Below are 23,351 nucleotides of genomic sequence, written 5' to 3'. Positions count from 1 at the left end.
AACCGAAACTCTAAAACGGAATTTTGATATCAATGAACGCATCAAAAGAGTTGGATTTTTTTAATGCTGATTCCAAGTATATAAGATTCATTAAGTTAAGTGTTACTCATCAAAAGCTAGGAGCCTGAGAAAATTTCCCTGATTTTCGAAAAACATCCCCAAAAAGTCAAAGAATTCATCAAAGAACTGTCTTTTTATTCTCATTCTAAATATGTAAGATTCATTAAGTATAGTTTTGCTCAACAAATGCTACGAGCCTGAGAAAATTTGCCTGATTTTCGGAACAGGGGGGGAAACACCCCAAAAAAGTCGAGGAATCTGATTGAAAATGAACACACCATCATATTCAGCGCATCAACGAAATTTACTGAAGAGGTTTCATGCCCCCATTAGCAAAAAATGTGGAATTTTGCATTTTTTGCCAGAAGAAAGATCACGGATGTGTGTTTATTTATTTTCCCCGGAAATAATCGTATCGAATGAATAGTCCTAGAATACCGGGAGAGGGTTCATTCGAATGGAAACTGAAAGTTTTAATCCCCTTTTAAGGCAACTAAAAAGATTGGAGGGCAGCTGACCCTCCTCCCATGCCCCTTTTTTACCCAAAGTCGTCCGGTCAAAATTTTGACATAGTCATTTTGTTCACCATAGTTGAAAGATCCAATAACAATGCCTTTGGAGACAACAACCCTCCCCCCTCCCACTAGAAAGGGTTGTAGGTTATGAAATTCAAAAGGAAGTTTCTGAGGGGTGAACTTTCCAGGGGAAATTCTACACTAGGGAAATATGCCCGAATTCCTATGCGAAATTCCTTTTATTTGTCTTCCTTTCTCTTTGCCAATTCATATGTGGAGATGTTCCAGGGGAATTTTCCGGGGAAAATTTTCAGCAGGGTTGGAAGGGTCTGGATGATTTTCCGCGGGAGAAACTCTCCAAGGGGGAATTTTCCGCGGGAGCAACTTTCAACTGGGGGAAGGGGATTTCCAGGAAAAAAAGTTTCAGGGTGAGGGAATTTCCAGCATAATCTGAATAATGTTGAGAAATTAGTCTTCTTCAAATGAAAATATGCTAAGAAGAATTTTTCAGCTGAAACCATCCAGAAGAAATTGTTCTGGGGGAATTTTCAAGGAGTATGTAATTACCCTGGGGGAATTTTCCGAGGGGGGGGGTAGTTTACGTTGGAGGAACTTTCCATGGAGGATTTTCCGTGGGGAGGGGGGGATTTCCACGGAGGGGGAGCCGGATTTCTCCAAATTATTTGAAAAACGATCAGAAATTAAAACGTTACTTCAACAGTTATTGCTTGAGTTTTGGGGGTTTTATGGCATGCAAATTACCTATAGAAGCTTTCTCCCCTTGCGACCAGTCAAATTTCCCCCAACATTCCTATATTCAACAGTAGAACACAAATGTAAATTAATATTGTACACTATCATAGGTAGGTGATGTGGTGAGTTGTTAGTAGTGGTGGTACTATCATTGCAACATTTACTAAAAAAAAAACATGAAACTTAAAACCATAAACATGCAGCAACTAAACTCTGGTGGAAGGATGGTCAGAGGTATTCCTGGGATGGATGCCAGAATACAAATATTAAATGTTTATGGCACAATTTTTCTGAAGGGGGGAGGGGAGAGGTAAAACCGCTTTTACTAAGGGGGTCCACTCCCTAGCCCCCTCCCCCTACAAAACTGCCCCTCAATTTGATAAATAATATCTTTCTTCTTCAGAAGAAAACTTACACCTTCCAAATCCCAACTGTTTTTCACTGATGTTCTCTATGATTTCACACCTTCTTTCATTATCCACATATTTGCTTTACTAGTTTCCAGATTATAATTTTTTTCGGTAAATTTTACAAATAATATAACAGATTGCATAACTGATTAGGTGAACTATCTCTTGCCATATTACACCTTCTTTTAGTATCCAAATCTTTGCTTTGCTAGTTTCCAGTTTGTTTTTTTTTGGCAAATTTTACAAAAATTATAACAGATTTTATAACTGATTAGGTGAACTAGCTCTTGCCATATTTATGAATTTTAGAAACGCGTTTGATACAGTAGATTTTAATATGTTACTTTGCATATTAGTGTTTGGGCTGTCAGGCCTATTTACATCTGAAGTAGTTGGAAAGAGTTTCAACAGGAAACTCTGTTAAAATCATGATGAATGGTGTTATTTCTAGTGAATGTTTTATTAAATTTGGCGTTCCATAGGGTACTATTCTAGCTCCACCGTTTTATTTTATTTATGTTGATACGATAAAATTCTACCTTCTAGGTACTTACCTTATTTTGTTAACAGATGGTATTCTCACTTTTTCTATGTGTGTGTCGTCTCTGTGTTCTAGAAAATATCGAAAATTCTATGTTCCTATAATCCAATATAAAAATTCTATGTAATCCTATATGCATGGGCGTAGGCAGCATATTGTCTAGGGGGGGGGAGTCGATAGTGTGATGGAGATTTATCAACTGCTTTTTCCAAACCATCTGCTTTTTCAGCCACATTTAATGTAAATTTGAAGGTCTAGGGGGGGACAGCTGCCCCCCGTGCCCCCTCTCCCTACGCCCATGTCTATATGAAAATTCTGTGTTCTAGAAAATGTTCTCAGTTTTTTTAGTCATTATGTTGAATCATTAACAGAAAAGATTAATAGTGTAATGGCTCACCTTTACACATTTACTAAACTTGGCCTTTTATCTGTTAATGTGATTACATTAACAGAACTTTGTGGGAGGGTGTAAAAAGGGAGGCTTTGAACAGATTGGGATGAAGAAGGAGCGTGCGTAGCTGTGTTGGCATCAGGTGGCTTGATGCTGCAGTAAGTTGTTAGTAGTAGTAGTAGTAATGTGACTAAAACAAATTTTACAGTTGATTTTTATTATTCATCATCAGCTGGAAAAATTTTATTCAGAGGAGAGTCATTGAACCAGGTAAATTTTGTTTGATATCTTGGTTTTTGTATTAAACGCAAACTATCTAAGAAACAGCACAGCGATTCAGTTCCTTCTAAAGTGGCTAGAGGAATTGCGGATATTGGTTATTTGACATATTTTCTTCCAGTTTTTTGGGAGAGGTATTTTTTTCGAAATTTTGAGATAGCCATTTTGTTTAAAATAGTCCAAAGATCATAAAACAATGCCTCCAGTTTTTTTTTTTCTTCTTCTTCTTTTTTTTAGTTAGCATCTAATTGAATCTATGAATACTGATTATTGCAGCCGTTTATCTTCACAGCTTTATTTCTTCTTGAAAAACTTTACAAGTTACCGTACAAGTTACTATCTTGCACTTGTTTGTTTTATGTTTTGAGCCCCCCCCCCCAAAAAAAAGAATCCCGACAACAACAACTGGAAACAAAATGAAAATTTTAGAATACCAAAAAACTTCTATTCTAGAAAAATATAAATTTGACTTTTAGGGCGTCTGCAGATAAGTCAAACCAACTATAAGGGGCAGAGCCCCCCCCCCTTTTTTTTTCCTGTATATATACACGGATGGAAACAGCAAAACTTATCAAATTTAAGCTAGAATACTTACTTCGACCTGAAGTTTCGTTTCTGTCTTTTTTCAGGAGAAGCAGAAACACCATTCTTTATCACGTTCCCATTTGGTTCATCAGTAGAATCACTAATGCTTCCAGATAACTTGTCAATATCTTTCCCATTTGAAAGTAGAATATCACATTGAACAGCTTTATGAACTAAACCTTGATTAAAAACCTTTTCAAGGGGGATATATGTTGCTAAACTGGAATTTTCACTAGACCTTTGCAAATAACAGTCATCCTTTTCAATACAAGATAATGGACGTTCAGGTTTTTGAGAATCATATGATATAGTAAAACTCAGAACACTTTTACTTTTTCGGACAAGTCGTCCTCGTACAGGACTGTCTTTAAACTCAAGAAGCTTACTGGAAGATAGTTCAGATTCTGTCTCTATTGAGATCCTGTTTGGCAGTACTGGACCTACGCTTCTATGCCTGGCTAATAACATTCGTGAAGGAATTTTTGACGCTGAATTAGTTTTAGCTTCTCTATTTTTTGTCAGCATGATTTATACCTTCATTTTTGGCAGCTAAAATTAAAAAAAAACAATTAGGGCCTGACATTGTTCTTAAAACAAGTACAGCATGGGTGAATGCCACTTTCAGGAATCAATTCAAATCCTAAATTAAGGCCTAGTAGGGTTTTTCCAAATATCTGCCTCCAACATGACATAACTTCATGAACTTCAAATTGCAATACATGGATGAAACTTTCAACATGGATATACAAAATAGGGTTAGGTAGGGCCAAGCTAATACATCTGCTCCATTTCTACTTACAATGATTCCAATATTCAACAAAAATAGGTCCAACTTCGAAGGGAAAAAAAATGACTTGGAATCTGCCTACAATCCCAGGAGCCACTTTGCCAAAAAGTAGTCAAGAAAAAGCACACAATGAACAAAAATTTATTCTTAAGATAAGCATACTTTTATCACTAAACATTCAAAGCACAAGAATTGGGGAGTGTTTGAAGGTATGAATTAGAAAAAAAAACTTCCCAGGTCTTAGCTTAGGCTGCATATACATTTTTAAAGGCTTAAATTCAATATACTCGGCCAAATATCTAGATCATCATTCCAATAAATGCACATACATCTTCCTCTTCTCTTCTTCTTCAAGTCATTGCCAAAATGGGAACAAAAGTTTTCCTTTTGGAATCTCTTAGCTACTGACCAAATTAGGCATCAGTTTATGTTGAGTATTGCAAGGATTCTGACAATGTGATGGAATATCTTCTCTTCTAACTCATTGTGTAGATCTTCTTGGATGATCTGATGGATGTTGGGTTCAAGATGGTATTCTCAAAGTCTTGTTTTAGTTTTGCAGACGATTCAAAGGGATGATGTACAGCCAAATACCACATTCTGAGTATTCGGCAATTCAGCAAAGGTGAAAGACCCATTTTATTTCACAAGTGAAGAGTGCTTGGAATTTAGCCCTGTGGTGTATCATACAATCTGGCGTATAAGGATAAAGGGGCTGAGAAGACAACAGATATAGGGGCTCTTGCTCTCAGATTGACTCTTAGTGCAAAGAAGTTTTGGCAGCTGAATGTGGTGGGCTGTATTCAGAGCCCGTTCTAGGGTTGGTGGCACCCATGGCAAAAATAACTATAACGCCCCTCCTGACAACAAAATAAGCAAAAAAGCTGCATCAAAGTAAAAAATTCAATAAAAGTAGGCAATTCCCCAGCTGCGGTGCTCCCCCAAGCCATGGCACCCAGGGTAACTGCCCCGGTTACCCCGTCTCTTCCTCCCAAGAACGGCTCTGGGTGTGTTGTCTTAACAGCTAGTATATTAGCCTGGTTGTCTTCCTCTAAACCTAAGCAAGCTCCTCTGAAATAAGGTTATATGACTGTCTGGGACCATGAAATAATAAGTTTGGTGAATAATTTCTAGGGCAGATCTTGAATCTATGAAGATGATGATACCATTAGGCGTGGGTTAACCTGTTCAATGGTTTTGAGACTTCATTTATGGCTGCTACCTCAGCAGTAAGAATGGAAGAGCCATATACAATCTGTTTGATCATCTTTATTGCAAGTTGAGAAATACGGCTGCTATATCAGCCCTACCCTTTCTGACCAAGCTATCTGTGTAGATTTCAAAATCTTTGTGGAATCTATTGAATCTTGTCCTTTTGAATTACTACATTAAATTTCAGCTTCGAGCCATCTAAGGATGTTTCCTTAAGAAGCCCCAGAGCTGATAATTGATAAGTTGTTTTCATATTGTTTAGTGATCAGGGGCAGTTGGATGACCAATAGCTTCCCAGTTGAGTTTCAACTCGACTCCGGTGGAGTTTCCAGAACTTCGCCTGTAAGTAATTACAGCCAGTTTCAAGCCTGAATAAAGCCCTTAGAGAAATTTATGTTAAAGAAACATTCAAAAAGAGCCAAAGTTTTTTTTGTTTATGTTATGATTGCCAAATTGAATAATAACTAAGGACCATCCCCGGATTATCTGACGGTGAACATCGGAACGCCCTCAAACACAATTACATTGGAACGCCCCCGGACACGATTTTTGAAAGCAAACTGCCCCATAAAACTTGGTTTCTGGAAAGTCGGAACAATGGCCCAACAATCAAAAACTGAACAGGTTATGAAAGAAATGCATAATTGTGGCCTGAATATACTAGCGCTCTCTGAGGTCCGTTGGACTGGAGCAGGCAAACAAAACCTGGATAAGGGGTATACTATCCTGTACAGTGGCCTCGAGACTAAGAAAGTCGAGGGTGTGGCCATAATGCTCTCAGAAACAGCCTCAAAAGCCTTGACAAATTGGACCCCATTAACGAAAGGTTCATCACAGCTTGATTTGCAGGTAACAACGCAAAGCTAACCGTAGTAGCATGCTACTCACCTACAAACGACGCAGACAACGCAGTGAAAGATAGCTTCTACAACACTCTTCAAGCAGTGACAAAAGACATTTCCAGTCTGATTTAATTTGTTTTGATTGTGACTTCAACGCCAAAGTGGGGAATGATAGATCTTATTGCCCAGAGGCCCTTAGAAGTGAAGGACTCAGGGAGATAAATGAAAACGGAACGCTGCTAGTGGACTTTGCTCTTACAAATGACCTAATAATTGGGGGCACCATGTTTGTACATAAAACAATCCATAAATATTCTTGGAACTCCCTGACGGGAGAACGCATAACAAAATTGAACACCTTTTGATCAACAGAAAATGGAAATTCAGTCTGCAAGATGTGAGAGCTTTCAGAGGTGCTGACGTGGCTTATAATTATGCCCTAATGATATTAAGAATAGTATTGAAGGTAAAGACCACACCAAAGATCAGGTCCAAAGTAAACCCAACCTTCGACTCCTCGAAGCTTTCCACTGCGGCAGTTCGAAATGAGTTCGTCATTACACTCTCTAACAAATTTGAAGCCCTTCCTTTAGATGTTGACACTGAGTCAACATGGAAGATCATCAAAGAGGTTCACAATCATATGGCTGCCACTACGCTTGGTTACGCCAAGAGACCAAAAGACCAATGGTTCTCAGAGAGAACCTGGAACTTGATTGGTGAGTGTCGTAATTTAAAGCTGCAGCTCCTAAAAGGAGGTGAAAACAGTGACACCGTTCTGAAGAACCAAATGAACAAAGACCTAGATAAACAAGTCAAAAGGAGCATAAGGGGAGATAAACGCAAGCTTTTGGATAAAAAAGCTGTCATGGCGGAGAAAGCAGCAAAACGCGGTGACTCCAGAGCCGTATACAAGATTACCAATGAATTTGTAGGAAAATGCCGAATCGTAAATGGACCAGTTAAAGATCCAAATGGAAAAATTTTCTCAGACCCAGGAGAAATACCTTTAGTATGGGCCTTACATTTCGAGAAGATTCTGAACAGACCCCACCCAGTGGATCTACCAGATATCTCTGCAACCCGCTTTTTGAACCTCCAATCAACATAGAAGAACCTCGTGCTGCATGCTTAAGAATGGCAGAGCAGCAGGAACTGACAGAATAACAGCCGAGATGGATGAAAATATCACTAAATACCAGTATGGATGTGTGGCTTAATCTTTTTGAAAGTATCTAGAAGTCTGAAAAGGTACCTGATGATTGGACAAAAACTACACTTATCACAATTTTCAAAAAAGGAGACGCGACAAATTGTGACAACTGGAGGTGCATCAGTCTCCTCTCTATTCCAGGTAAATTCTTCTCACAAATTATTCTTCAGCGCATCCAGACAGTCCTCGATAAATACCTACGGGACGGACAGCACGGTTTCCGGCCGTCCCGCTCTTGCATAGATCTTATCTACACACTACAGATGATGATTAAGGAGTGCAATGAACTGCAAGAAAAATGTACCTGATTTTCGCAGACTTCGAGAAAGCCTTCGAATCCATCGACCAAGACTTGCATTGGAAAATCCTGCGATATTATGGAATTCCTGATAAAATAATGGCCCCAATTGTTGCATTATATGAAAACACAGAATGCTGTGTTCAGACCCAAGAAGAAAATACTAGATATTTCTGTATCATGTCCGGCATGAAACAGGACTGTATTCTTTCTACGTTCCTCTTTGTTCTCATTGTCGACTACATACTCCTTGATAGTACAGGGTTCGGCATCCCAATCAGAGAAGGTAAACAACTAGTCAATCTGGATTTTGCAGACGATATTGCCTTGATGGAAAGGAACAAGACCAAACTCCAGGATCTCCTCAATACTATCTGTGAAAACACTTTCCAACTTGGCCTCAATATCAACACAGAGAAGACAAAGAGCATGGCAACAACTAATTCCCCTTGAACATAAAGTGCGGAGATTCAACTGTCGAGCAGATCGTGGAGTCCAAGTACCTTGGCAACATGGTGGAAAATTCCAGGTCAGGCGAGCGGGAAGTGCAGTTGAGGATAGGACAAGCCAGTGGAGCTTTTAACTGACTAAAACCAGTATGGCGATCAAAAAAGTATTCTACGAAATTTTAAAATGAGGCTATTCAATAGCAATGTCCTTTCTGCACCCCTCTACAGCAGTGAGTGCTGGAAATTAACTCAACAACAAGAGAGACGGATTCTTGCCTTCGAAAACAATTTCGCCTTCGGAGGATTCTGAATATCGACTGGAGAGATGACGTCACGAATCAGAAAGTCCGATCTATCTCAGGCCAGCCTATGGTTACGGACATCATTCGGCAACGAAGGTGGCGATACCTTGGGCACGTGATCCGTATGAAGGACGATAGGATCCCAAGACGGATCTTCGAATGGCAACCTCAGGGAAACCGCAGGAGAGGTTGACTAAAAAACACCTTGCATGGCAGATATAGACAAGACCTGTCCAATATTCACACGACGATACAACCCCAATGGGAAGATGTCTTGGCGGCAGCGCACATGCGGGACGACCAGTGGCTCTTCGTGGATGCTCTGAGTACCTCTGGCGGCACAGGAGGATCTAAGGTCTAAGGTAAGGTTTCAGAATTTAATAGTGTTTCCTTCAGATCCGTCAAACCACAATAATAGAGCGTTATGTTGAAAAGGAGCATAAAATAAGGAATCTAATGGTACTGGTTTCATTTCAGATTAGTTTTGCAAACAGACTAGGGCTATATATTGAACCATGCGAGGGAAGGATGTGATTAATTGTTGCAGATGCTAATTTAGCCACATCTAAGGACATCAAATGAGCAATCTAACAATGCTACTTTTATTTTCTAGCCTTTTGCAGCTGTTGCTGCTTTATTTTCTTTGTGAACAGTTTCCCGATACCAATCAAATCTTCTTGGGTTTATTTAATATCTTGCATTTGGTATTGATCACATAATTGAATGTTCAAATATTTAGTAACACGACTCTTTCTTCAGATATTGTGGCCAAATAATCGCCATCATGCTTCATTTGGTGTAATGTAGTTACCTTACGCGTAAGTGTCTACTTCATTATAAATCAAACTACATTGATTTTTGACAACCTTTATTGAAGTGCAATCATGTCCTTTGTAGATGTACCAAAATAAATATTTTACTCAGCCAAGCCTGCCAACATATTCAATATTGTTGTGACATAGGAATTTTTTCAGTAAATAAGTGTTACATGTTGTCACATGGGAATTATCTTGCATGACTTGGCAATTATCTTTCCTTTTCAATAAACGGCAAGGTCATCTGAAAATTCTTCTTTATTAATTTAGCCCAATTTGGAGTCATAACGCTGAAAATACTTTGGCTTTTGATCATCTGCTAGAGATACAAGTTCTTTGAATTGTATTGGAAAACCAAAGCAGCATTGCAATTTTCCATTTTTATTCCTTATACATCTAGCATCTAGACTTAACTCCACTCCACATTGATTATCGCATCATATTCCTTTAGAAAAAAGAACTATGTTACTTGATTCCATTGTAGTTTGGATTTGCAGAGCAATTTCTAAATACTTCCTCAACTGAACTACTATAGTACTGAAAATTGTATCTAATTTCTTAGACCCCACTACTTTCCCATTTACAAGAGAGAGTTTAAGAGAGAAAAACGGGTTTAATTTAAATTAAGCAGTGACTGGCGTCCTAAAACGTACTAAAAACAAAAGCAACAACAAAATATTAGTTAATAAAGAATTCTGAACATTTTGACTCTACATCCAGGAGCCTTTATCAACAGAAAAACAAAGAAAAAAGAAAAAAACTTAGTTAATCATCTAAGGAAAAAGACAAAGAACAACACAAATAAATGAGAAAAATAGAACAAAAGACAAAACAATTTAATAAAACTCACATCCTAATAAAACTTCCAAAGTACAGCATAACTGTAGTCACAGATGTAATTGCAAATGGGATCTATCAAAAATAAAATACCATTTTATTTTAACAAAAACAAATCTCAGGTCACCAGCCCTGATCAAATATATAGGTTAAAACACTTGAACTATTTAGATATGGCAAACAGGTCAACAAAACCCATGCATTATAAATTGGGTGATTTTTTTGATTTGCAAGTTTAGCTGCCGTTCGTTGACTCCTGTCAGCCTTGATCTTATCCCGACTATCGCTAACACGGTTGTCAGCTGTTCGAGGACTATTATGTAAATTACCACAGTTAGAAAATTTTTACTTGCCCCTTAATTAATCTTAATTACCTGTCCCTTAAAAAGCTTTAAAGAATTATTTGTTTCTTAAAAGTAGGTTGTTTGGTTCTCTTAATAACTATAATTTCAATCAAACTATTTCAATTTTCAAAAATTCATTTGAACATGCTTTAAAATTATCTAGGGAAAGACTAAACCAAAAATTTTTGCAATTGAAAACGGAACATGAAAAACATAAAATATCAGCGTATAAGCCTAAACGTTTCCCAGGACCAAGTGTGATTAATTTAAGCAAAAGGGACGTAGCCAAAGAACAAGAATAAATACTAGAGAAATGCATAAAAAATGGACTGAATCCTAAAAAAATACCAATAGAAGGAATAATTTCAAAGGTGGAGACAGGGATACATAAGTTTTCAAAGGATATTAATAATGTAGATGATTTAAGACTGGGGGTTGTGAACATTTTGAAAAAATTTTGAAAATTGTAAAGAAAACTTTAAGAACAAAGATATAAAAATTTTGAAAAATCTAAAAACAGATGATTCTCTAATGATAACAAAAGCTGATAAGAGCAATACAGTAGTTATTCTAGTAAGAAACGAATATGATAGAAAAATAGAAACAATTATAGAGGATAGTTCAGCTTACAAAAAACTTAGTACAGACCCAACTGAATCGTATGTAAAAAAAAAATTAAGATAGGACTTAGCGGACCTTAAGACTAACGGGAATATCACACCTTGGATGTATTATAAGTTTCTTCCTAAGGGATCAGTCTGCCCAAGAATATAAGTTTTTTAAAAATACATAAAACAGGTATTGCTCCAAGACCTATAGCCTAGTATTGACCTTTTCCTCGCCAACTGAAAAGATCAAAAATGGACAGCAGAGACACTTAAACCTTTATTATATCTCCAAAATTCTTATATAAAAAACTCAATTTTTAAAAAATAAGGTTATAGATGTTGAAATCTCAAATCAATCTAGTTTATTTCGTTCTGACATAAAAGCAATGTATTCATATACTCTTTTTTATAAATCTTTTAGTATTTTATCCAAAAAAAGCGAAGAATATAAAGATGAGGTAGATGAATCATCTTTGGGAATTGAAATAAAAACTATATTAAACTTAGTTACAACAGCTAGAAAGCATACAAGCTATTTTAAGTTTTGGGATAATTTTTTCCATCAAATTACGGGTTTAACAATGGGTGGACCATTAAGTCCGCTTTTAGCAAACATTTATGTAGAGTATGTAGAGACTTTAGCTTCAGAAACATATTTTTTGAAACCTAAATTTTGGGGAAGATACATGGATGATATTTTAGTTATTTGGAACTATGGGGTTTCAGAAATTAGGGGTTTTCTAGAATATTTAATTTTCTTAGGAGGAGAAATTATTTCTAAGTTGAATAAGAAACTGAGAATCAGTTACCATTTTGGATATCTGGATACATAGAAATAATAATGATTTAGCATTTTCAATTTGCCATAAACTGACCAACAACAACCGTTATTAGTCTTTCATGTCAAATCACCCAATCCAAGTAAAAAGGAGAGTGAGTAGTTATTTCTTTAGCTGATAGGATATTAAAATTAGCATCACGAGAATACATAAGTAATGAACTAATTTTCATTAAGGATATTTTAATAGGTAATGGATACCCTGAAAAGATGATTTCTCAAATAATTGAAAAACGGAAAAAAAGTTAACGGAACAAAAATACTAGAAGATGATTGGTTGAATCAACAAACAAATTATATAGCTTTGCTGTATGTCCAAAAGTTGTCACAGAAATTAAGAAGAGAACTAAGCAAGCATAATATAGCAACAACATTTAAATCCCGAAAAACTTTTGGCTTGTTACTAAATAATGGAAAAGATAAGGTTCCAAAAAATATACAAAGGGGTGTATACAAAATTCCGTACGTTTGGGGCAAATGTTACGTAGGAAGAACCCAGCAAAAATTATAAAATAGACTACAGAAACACAAAAATGCTATTGACGGTTTGCTAAAATATAATCGAAAACCAGAAACGTTTGAATCAGCTGGAGCAGAACATTTATTTGACTTTCCTCATTTAGATGTATTGTTTGACCAGAAAAAAATTTTAGACACGTCTATAGGCCTCTTACGAAGCTTTTAAGGGATTTTAGAATTAGTTTAATTTATAATAGTTTAATTGAGGGATAGGTAAAATTTTCAACGGTGGTAATTTACATGATAGTCCTCGAACAGCTGGCAACCGTGTAAGCGATAGCCGGGATAAGGTCAAGGCTGGCAGGAGTCAACAAACAGCAGCTAAACTTGCAAATGAAAAAATTCACTCAATTCATAATGCACAAGTTTCATTGACCCATTTGCCATATTTAAATAATTCAAGGATTTTAACCTATAAGTTTAATCAGGGGTGGTGACCTGAGATTTGTTTTTGTTCAAATAAAATGGTATTTTATTTTCGATAGATCCTATTTTCCAATCTGATCTTATAGAGGAAAATTATCTACTGATTGTGGTGTCTTATCTGTAATTACAGTTGTGCTTTACTTTGGAAGTTTTATTAAGATGCGAGTTTTATTTAATTATTTTCTCTCTTGTTCTCTTTTATTTGTGTTGTTCTTCGTCTTTTTCTTTAGATGATTAACTAAAATTTTTCTTCTTTTATTTTCTGTTGCAGCACCAAAGTGCCTGAGGCAATACACCTACACACGCTCGTCCTCCATCCCAATCTATTCAAAGCCTCCCTCTTTATATCCTCCCAGAAACTTCCTATTTCCCTTAAATCTTTCTTTATGACATCCTCCCACCCTAACTGTGGACAACCTGCTTTCCATTTAGCTCTTGACAGTTGGCCAAAAAGGACAATCTGTCATCCTTCATCTGCAGAACATGCCCAAGCCATATCAACCTTTCTTTCATTATAGCCCCAGACATCAGGATTGAACAAAATTTTTCATACAGCCTACTGTTTGAAATACAGTCAGTCAGCCAGGTACCCAGAACAATTCATAGGAAATTTTCTCTGGAAAACATCTAGCAAATCTTCATTTGCTTTTTGGAGCACCCATGCTTTAGAACCCTATTTGACCACTGTGATTACTGTACCTTCCAATATTCTAATCTTGGTCTGCAGACTTATCTTCCTATCTTTCCAAACTTTTTTTTAACTGTGAAATAATTTCACAGTTTTTGTTTCCATTGATAATAATGAAAGTAAATTTGATAATCTGATTGACAAAACATCCTGCATATTGTAAAGTAAGAATATTGTTGTTATAGAATTTTTTGGTCTTGTACAAACCTATATCCTAGGGAACATCAGGGGGGGGTCCACTGGCAAGTGAAACAATTGAAACAACTACACCTTGTCCCTATGTCAGTAATGGAATTGGGTATGTATTTTTGTTATCATAAAATAAAACCCAGCAAGTAAAATTGGTAAAATAAGGTGTTTCCTGGGAAATATACGGTAAAATTGCTGTTGAAGAGTTGCCCTTAGCTAAAAGACCAGTTGTGCATTTTTTCAGCTTTTAGACTAATGAAATTGTTTTAAGATTTTGATTTTCCTAGGCTTGCAAAGGTAATATTCATCCTCTATTTCGGAAACCACTAGGTAGAAATTTTCTTAACATAAATGAATTCAAGTTTTGTTAAAATACTATTTAGTTTAGGGCACATAAATTTGATTAGCACTCATTTTATTTATTTTTAGTAAATAAGCTTTGATTTGCTTAGGGTTGAAGACAGGGGCTAATTTGGGCCCAATCCCCTGACACTTCAAGCTTCTTTGAATTTCTAGACACTCCCTAATCAAATTATCTAGCTTTTTTTTTTTTTTTTTTTTTTTTTTTTTAAAATCGTCCTCTCCCTTCCCAGGAATAACAAATTCATTTATGAGTTCCAATTTTCCTTCCTTTTTATAATATACCCTCTGCAAACACAATCATTCATCAGCAGCAAAAAAAAAGAAAAAAACTCTTGAGTGTGTCCCCTTCCATCTCAGCATAGGCATTAAAATAAACAATCATTTATTGTTTTGACAATGGACAGCTACATTGGTGCCACGTTTGTTTTACCAAGAGTATTTTTTTTTTGCCCAATGTGTTCATTGTACTTCTATCCTATAACCCTGTTAGAAACGCTTAGTGAAAACCACCAAGTGTGTCTTGGGGCTATAAGGCTGTCTGACTTAAAAAAAAAACATATCAGAACAACAGAATGTATTAAAGCAGAGGTGGTTATAATTTTTCAATGTTGGAATATTACCTGAAATAAAATTCTGCATGCAGTTAAAGATAATCTACATTCTTTAACCATATAATCAATTGAAGGGTTCAAGGGTTGTCATAAAGGGTTTGATTTGGGTGCAAAATTTGCTATGGGGCAGGGAGCAGACTGCCCCTCCCAGACCTCGGTTTGTAAGCAGAAAATACATGCTTACAATGTATTTTCAAATCTGTAGGGGGAATTGTCTTTTCTTCATTGAAAACACAAAAAGGCGTATGATCTATTATGACCAACTGACATTGCAATATTAGAATGTTTATCACCTAATGTGTCCACACTAAAGAAGCAACAGCAAAAAATGTTTTGTATAAAATGTAAATTTTTGTCTTGGGCCTTAAGCCTAGAACACACATAGCTTTTTTTTGACACTCCATTCAGAAGCTCAGTGGGCAAATGATAGCAGTACAAAATAAAATGCCCTTTGTTCAAGATCTTCAAAACTAAAAATCATGGACATGGACAGCATTTGTCAACTGTAGCTTATCAATACTTGCATGATTGATCTCAACTTATTATTAAGTTCTATTACTGTTACGTTCTTTTGTTATTGAAATTTATATTATTTTCAAATATTTATTTCATTAAAAAAATTTATTGAATTTTAAATTCTTTCATTATTAAATATTTAACTATCATTATTTTATTCAGATCTTTTGATCTACATGCTGAAGAGAATGAAACAATAAAGGATTACTTTTTTTATGATCACAATAAAATTTGGCAGTTTTTGTATATCACCACTGAAAACTAGAAAACTTTTCTAAATTCAAATCAGCACCATTTTCTTTGCAAATTAATACTGATTTACGAAATTGGTGCCAAAAAAAAGCCACGTGTGTTCTACGCTTTAGACTGGGTAACATTGCTACAGATCCACAGGCCAAATGATATTACTTTCTGTAATTTTTTTAGTGGAAAGATAACATAAACTGTTCATTAAAAGAGAATAAGCAAATGTAAATAATGTGATATGCTTAAGAGAAAGGGCTACTCAAATACCCATTTATCACTCAATCATAAGCATTTCACAACACAATTAATGAGAACAATTAACAATTATATTGCTTTCTTTCACCCTGCTCTATATACAGTAAAAATCACAATAACAATATCATATCCAAATCTTTTTCTCCCAGCCTTTGGCTAGTTTTGTGCTATGTTAACTACAAGATGTAATAAAATATGCAAATATTGGTAAAATGCATAAAATACCTGTGGGATATGTAAAATACCAATTTTACAGGGGTCCATAAAATTATGGTAAAATATGTAAAATACCCAATTTTACCAGTTATAACACTACTATCCAGGGATTAGAGGGGGGGTTGAGATGTAGTAAAACTAGAGGCGATTCTAATAGGATAGTCAAATTAGCCTACCCTAACAGATTTTAATGAAAGCAATGAAGTAGGCTAAGGACTTTGTTATTAGAGCATTTAGTAGCCTACAGAAGAGGGGAATATCCTAGACAAGCTACCAATTACTATAGGCTTAAGGGAATGTTTCCTTCACCTAATTTTAGCAGTGGCAATATTTAAAGGATGATAAACAGACCCTAAGAATAACCATAAGACATTTTTGGTGAAATTGAGCAGCAAAAATTGATCCTTTAAAAATGAGATTTTAAATTTAGTTAAAGTCTAGAATTGGGCCTCTTTAGAAGGAGATATGCTAGATCAAAAAGAGGGTAAAATTCTGAACAAGTTACTTTTTGTTATCTTGGAAAGTGGTTAGGTTAGAAAAATGGAACTTTCAGGGATGGATCTACAGGCCAAAGTATGTCCTGAGAAGGTATTTTGAAGTACCTAGGCCTACCTCCACTCCTTCTTGCTCTAGAGGGCAATGATATTTGATGGAAACCTAAAAGGAAACATTACAAAATAGATCAGTATCAGATCAGTACAAGAAAAGTACTTTCAGCTTCATAGCTTTGCTCAATCCCAATTTATGAAGTTTTAAAGATGTGCAAATACATTTCCTAAATTTAGAAGAAGAAAGAACCTATAGATATGGCTTAAAATTCTACCCAAATAACAGGAATTCCATTTCCAAAACTCAAACCAGAGAAAAAGAAAACAAAAACTGAAAATCAAGGTATAATATTGTTTTATCAAAACTCCAATAGGTCAGCCTTTAGACCTGTGAAATAGGCAAATTTCTAAGACTTAGAAATCAGAAGAGGGTTAACATAGTAACTTTGGTAATACCTTTATGGAGTACATTTTAGGCCCTGCATTCTTTACTGAAGTTTTATTTTCCTAACCTAACCACTTTCCAAGTAAAGCAGCTATAAAACTTCTCTTTCAAACCTTCTCCCAGTAATGGGTTAAATTGCATGGGGATGCAAAACACCATCGCGGGAGAATCCTCTATGGGAGGACAACTATGGAAGGGCGTAAGATCCAGACCTATGGACAAAAGCCTCTGCAAAGGGCTACCTCAACCTTTTCGGGGTACCCGCAATACTGTGGACCTTGCGGTCAACTCTATTCCCACTTGAGGAGTGGCGTCCCTTGAGGAAATTATAGCCTAGTAAACAACACACCATTTGCACGGGATTCTGACTAATGGACAATTTTTCTGGGCTTGGTATGTTTTGATGGGCGTCTTTGGGCTGAAAAACCTCTTCCTAGCTAATTTATCTATTATGGGTTACCTCCCCGTAGTAGCATAATATTTGTAGGCATGAATATACAATGAGTCGGAGGTAATAGGCTTGAGATTGTCTGTGCAGGATTTCGAATCTTGCTGATAGAAGAGCATCACCAAGTGCTGAAAACGATATTTTGACCAAGATGGACCCATGATCTCACAAAACCTCCATTCAACTGGAGGTCCCAGGGACTTCTTGCTGTCCGGTTCTAAGCCGGCTTAAGCACTTTGGTGTAGACTTGAGAAAATATGTGATCCCCATCCTGCACTGGTATCCGAGATCATTGCTTTTCCTGAGGCAAAAATAATTTCTCTGATTTAAAGAACATAAAAATTAGAACTTGGAATGTTACGACATTAAAAAATGACCATCGTATTGTCATTTTGACTGATGAATTCAGATGATTTGAACTGGACTTAATTGTAATTTAAGAAAGTCATATCCCAGAGGTAGGAAGCCTAAAATTAGTTGGTACAGAATTTGTTTACTCAGGCAGGAAAGATGCGGTATATAGACAGGGAGTAGGGCTCTTGGTGAATAAGGAAGCTGCTAAGTCTTGTTTAGGCTGGGAAGGTATTAATAATAGAATACTAATTGCTCATTTTATGACTAGAAAGTTCAGGGTATCAGTTATAGTAGTATACGCCTCTGTAGAACCAACTGATGGAGATATTAGTGACTCAGATGAATTTTACTTACAGTTACAGGAGCAAATAGACAGGGTCCCAGGTAGAAATATGATGTTATTACTGGGAGATTTTAACGCCCAGGTTGGTAGAAATAGGGACAGATGGTATCCCAGCCTAGGTAAATTTGGTGTAGGAAAGGAAAACAGTAATGGATACAGACTTTTGAAATTTTGTAGGCATAACAATCTGGTTATAACCAGTATAGTGTTTGGTCATAAAATGGCTCATAAGTTAACATGGTATTCACATGATGGTAAGACAGCAAACCTTATTGATTATGTTATAGTAAACCAAAGACTGGCAGGATCAATACAAGATACTAGGGTATATAGGAGTGCTATTATTGATGTTAAAAGTAAAGATCACCATCTAGTAGTGTCAATGGTTAATTTAAAGCTGAAATATTGGACAGGTAACTACCTCCCAGGAAGTTATGATGTTGGTAGACTCCAGGATGAGAATTTGAGAGAAACTTTCCAGGAACAGTTGAATACTAAACTTGAGAGTTTAAAATTTGATAATGTGGAAGATGGTTGGAATAATTTTAGGCAAAAAAAAATTTGTAAAGTTGCTGAAGGTGTCTTAGGGAAGAAACCTAGGACTGCAGCTAAGAATATTAGTGAAAAAGCTTTATGTTTAATAGAAAAGAGAAAGGACTTGTACAAGAATTATCTGAGTGATAGATCCAGTGAAAACAAAAGAAATGTAAAGAAAGTGGAGAAAGCATTAAAATGTGAACTAAGGAGGTGTGAATTGGAGGTCATGGATAAAATTGCCGAGGATCTGGAAGATGCAGCTAGACGGCATAATAGTAAAATATTGTACTGGTACATTAACAAATTGAGAGGGAGTAGTCAATCTGGACTTGGAACAGTTAAAGGGATGAATGGGGCTTCAATTATCGATAAGAAAAAAACTAAAGAGAAATGGGCCAAACATTTTGAGAATTTGCTTAACCAAGATAGAGTTGCAAAAAATATATATAGGAAAATCAAAAAGTTTATGATACCTTGGATGTGAAAGAAGATTTGTTTTGTGAGGAGGATTTAGCAACAGTACTAAAAGGATTAAAGAACAATAAGGCTCCTGATGCTGATAGAGTGGTCAATGAGTTTCTTAGATATGGTGGCTCTGAGATTAGAAATAAGTTGCTGAAGATTATGAATAAGATTTTTGAAAAAGGGGAAGTGGCTAACGATTTTAGGAAAGCCTTAATTAAGCCACTTTATAAGAAAGGAGATAAAAGTGAGTGTGGTAATTATCAAGGCATTAGTCTGGTCTCTGTAGGTAGTAAATTACTTAGTAATATGATACTTTTTAGACTGAGAGATGCTATAGATAAAGTTTTAAGAGAAGAGCAGTTCGGTTTTAGAAAAGGTAGAGGATGTGTCAACCAAATTTTCACTATTAGGCTAATAATTGAGAAGTGCCTGATTTTTCAAACACCTTTGGTCCTCAGTTTTATAGATTACGAGCAAGCGTTTGATCCTGTTGATACAAGAGCTTTAGTAAAGGTCTTATTTTTGTATGGTATACCAGACAAATACATTAAAGTGATTAGTGCTATGTACGAGAATAACACTGCTGTGGTTAAGGTAGAAAATGGGGTTAGCAGCTGGTTTTGTATTAAATCAGGAGTTAAGCAGGGTTGTGTTCTATCCTCCTTTGTATGGATTATTTTGATGGACTTTGTTTTAAGGAGCACAGGAAAGGCAATGGGAGACCATGGAATCAAATGGGGAGGAAAAAGTCTCCTGGACTTGGATTATGCTGATGACTTAAGCATCCTAGATGAAAGTGTGAGCAAAATGAATGAAGTTTTAGAGGTTTTGCAAGTTCAGGGTGCTAGAATTGGTTGAAAATTAATGTTAGGAAGACTAAGTCACTAAGGTTAGGAATAAGTGAAGATGAAAAGGTGACATTGGGTAATGAAAAGATTGATCCAGTGGGCAGCTTCACTTACCTTGGTAGTATTATTAGTAAAGATGGTGGGAGCAGTGAAGATGTTAAATATAGAATAGCCAAGGCTCAGGGTGTTTTTTCACAGTTAAAAAGAGTCTGGAAGAATAGGAAGATAAGTCTGCAAACCTAGATTAGAATATTAGAAGCTACAGTGATGACAGTGGTATAAATATGGCTCTGAAGCATGGACGCTCTGAAAAGCAGATGAAGAATTGCTAAATGTTTTCCAGAGAAATTGCTTAAGGATTGTTCTGGGTACCCGGCTGACTGACCATATTTTACACAATAGGCTATACAAAAAATGTGGTTCAAAACCGCTCTCTAGGGCTATAATGAAAGAAAGGTTGAGGTGGCTAGGGCATGTTGTGTGGATGAAGGATGACAGATTGCCAAAGATTGTTCTTTTCAGCCAACCATCTAGGGCTAAAAGGAAAGCAGGTTGTCCCCGTCTGGGGTGGGAGGACGTCATAAAGAAAGATTTAAAGGAAATGGGAACTTTATGGGCAGGTGTAAAAAGGGAGGCTTTGAATAGATTGGGGTGGAGGAGGAGCATGCGTAGCTGTGTTGGCTTCAGGCGGCTTGGGGCTGCAGTGAGTTGTTAGTAGTAGTAGTTTCTATGCTATAAAAAATGGCCCATCTAGAATTTTACCCAAAAATAGATAAAAAGGAAAAAAACAAGGAAGTATGATTTATCAAAGCTATACAAGGCCATTAGAGGGGGCTAGGGATGAATTGTCAAAAAAGCAAACCAATCCATGGAAATAACCTAAGCATAAAATTCACAACATAAACTGTTTCTCTTTTTGTTCTAGCATGGCTGCTTCTGAAGAGGTTTAATTCTAGACCTTTACCTCATATTCTATAGGCTACTACTAAGACTGGCTGGCTATGGTGAAGTTCTGCTCCTGATATACCAAATAGAACCATTTCTTTAGCTATGGGGTAGGATATCCAGTAGCTGGACAGCTAATTACTACTAAAACAATCAAATCTTTATCATACCACCTAGAAAGGGGATTTTTTTTCCCTTTTAGATTTGTCAAAATCTTATTACTAAGTATTTGATGAGCTTCATTATTTTAAACAAATACAACCCTCATTATTTCAAATATACAGTAAAATTCTAGTTTAGCTACTTAGTGCTATCTTGGAAATGGGTTTGGTTAGGAACATGAAACTTTGAGTGATGATTCCAGGGCCAGAAACATACTATGGGAAGGTATTGTTGAACTTCTATGTTTAAATGTTAGCTCTCTTCTAATTTACAAGTCTTTGAAATTTGCCTACTTGAAAGGTCCTACTTGTAACCTGTTGAAATTTTGACAAAACAACTTTTTACCTTGATTTTCAGTTATCAGTTTCTTTTTCTCTGGTTTTAGTTCTGAAAATACAATTCCTGTTATTTGAATAGAATTTTAAGCCATATGAATCTTTTTTTTTCTAAATTTAAGAAATGTATTTGCAGATCTTTGAAATCTCATAAATTGGGAATGGGCAAAGTTATGAAGCTGATAAGTTTTGTTGTAATCTACTGCATTTAAGCAGAATATATATGTTGCAAGGATTCACTTTTACAGCATGAAGATTTCATCAAAAGTCACAGCTCTAGATGAAGAAGGAGAAGAGGTAGGTACTTCAAAATACCTTCCTGGGGCATACTTTAGTCTGCAGACCCATCCTCGAAAGTTTCATTTTCCCAACCAAACCCCTTTTCAAGATAGCAAAAAGTAGCTAAACTAGAATTTTACTAAATATAATTCAAGACAAGAGCGGACCATAATCATGGGCTTGATTTAAAGTTTGAGCCTAATCTTGGGAAATGCTGTCTATCTTGGACACAGGATCATAAAGTTAATTAGAACATATTCAAGTCATAGACAGATAAAATATAAGACATGTATTGTAGAATAGAATAATTGTATTTAAATAGGCTAGGCTAACTTTAGTCTAAACTCAAATGTTAAAAACAGAAGCTTTCAAAGATTGTAGGCTAGTCAGCCAATTTTAATGTATATGAAAGATGCTTTTTAATTGGGATTTCTATTCAGGATAAGGTACTGACCAAGGATAAAATTCTACTTTAGCTACTTTTGGCTATCATGGAAAGGGGTTAGGTTAGGAGAATGCAACTTTCAGGGATGGGTCTACAGGCTAAAGTATGTCCCAGGAAGGTATTTTGAAGTACCTATCCCCACTCCTTCTCCCTCTAGAGGGTCCTGAAATTTCCCTACATGACAGGTCTATATCTTTTGAGATTTTGACTAAACACCATTTTACCTTAATTTTCAGTTAGCCTATCAGTTTCTTTTTCTCTGGCTTTAGTTCTGAAAATGCAATTCCTGTTATTTGAGCAAAATTTTAAGCCATATTAATGGGTTTTTTTTCTTCAAAATTTAGGAAATTTATTTGCAAATTTTTAAAACCTTATAGGCTAAATTGGAATTGAGCAAAGTTGTAAAGCTGAAAATAATTTTGTTGTACTTCATTTAAGCAGAAGATCTATTTTGCAAGGTTTCACTTTTATAACACACATATTTCTAAAGGTCTTCAAAGGTCAGGGCCCTCTAGAGGAAGGAGTGGAGGTAGGTAGGCCTACTTACAAATCTTGAAATTAGCCAACCATTATTTTAAGCATAGGAGTCCAGCTGAACATAAGGAAACATATTAAGAAAACAATTCTTACTCCATAATATGCAAAATAATTTAGCTAGCCAGACAAAACAGCTTCTTTATGATCAGCACACGCTCTGGTCTGTTCTCATAGTCGCGGAGCGCATCGGTAACAAAAACCTTAGCATTCAGCGTCCGCTCTTCTGTACGCGCTTGAAGGCTAGTCATTAGCAGAGCTGACCGAGAAAATCCTCTCTATACGTCTGCACTTCCATGAAAAAGCGAGAGAGCTGCCCGGACGATCCGACCTAAGGCCTGATATTTGGTTTCACCAAATGGTGTCTTCAGTTCCAGGATCTTTTGCCAATAGCTGTCGATTAGAGGATTCTCCGTAGGTGGCGGCACGGGATCTAACTGTAATAACAACCATTCTCCCTAGACTTGCTCGATGTCCGTCTGGAATGGAAGTTCTCTCGCGATGCACAGGATATCACTGCAACTCGCTCTTTGGCAATCTGAACTGGGAGGGCTT

General features: G+C 36.3%; 1 protein-coding gene across 4 annotated transcripts in view; it reads right to left on the bottom strand.

Moving 5' to 3' along the window:
* The window catches only part of INPP5E (Inositol-3-phosphate synthase), a 51,369-nt gene extending 28,393 nt beyond the window's left edge, over nt 1-22,976 (bottom strand). The window contains exons 1-2 of one of the 4 annotated variants that reach the window (XM_089086543.1): nt 22,893-22,976; nt 3,545-4,083 (exon numbers count right to left, since the gene is read on the bottom strand). In XM_089086543.1, coding sequence (XP_088942669.1) covers nt 3,545-4,059 — 515 coding nt within the window. In that variant the 5' untranslated portion in view covers nt 4,060-4,083; nt 22,893-22,976. Of the gene's footprint in view, nt 1-3,544; nt 4,084-16,720; nt 16,756-22,809 lie in introns of those variants that run through there. The other 3 variants (XM_089086545.1, XM_089086546.1, XM_089086547.1) reach the window with 3 other exon arrangements.
* Between the last annotated feature and the right edge of the window lie 375 nt (nt 22,977-23,351).

Source organism: Artemia sp. Qi Xiang Cuo, chromosome 3, assembly GCF_049724085.1.
Source record: "Artemia sp. Qi Xiang Cuo chromosome 3, ASM4972408v1, whole genome shotgun sequence".
Classification (NCBI taxonomy): domain Eukaryota; kingdom Metazoa; phylum Arthropoda; class Branchiopoda; order Anostraca; family Artemiidae; genus Artemia; species Artemia sp. Qi Xiang Cuo.
Note: the sequence above shows the minus strand (reverse complement) of the source record. Positions and strands in the feature narration are given on the sequence as shown.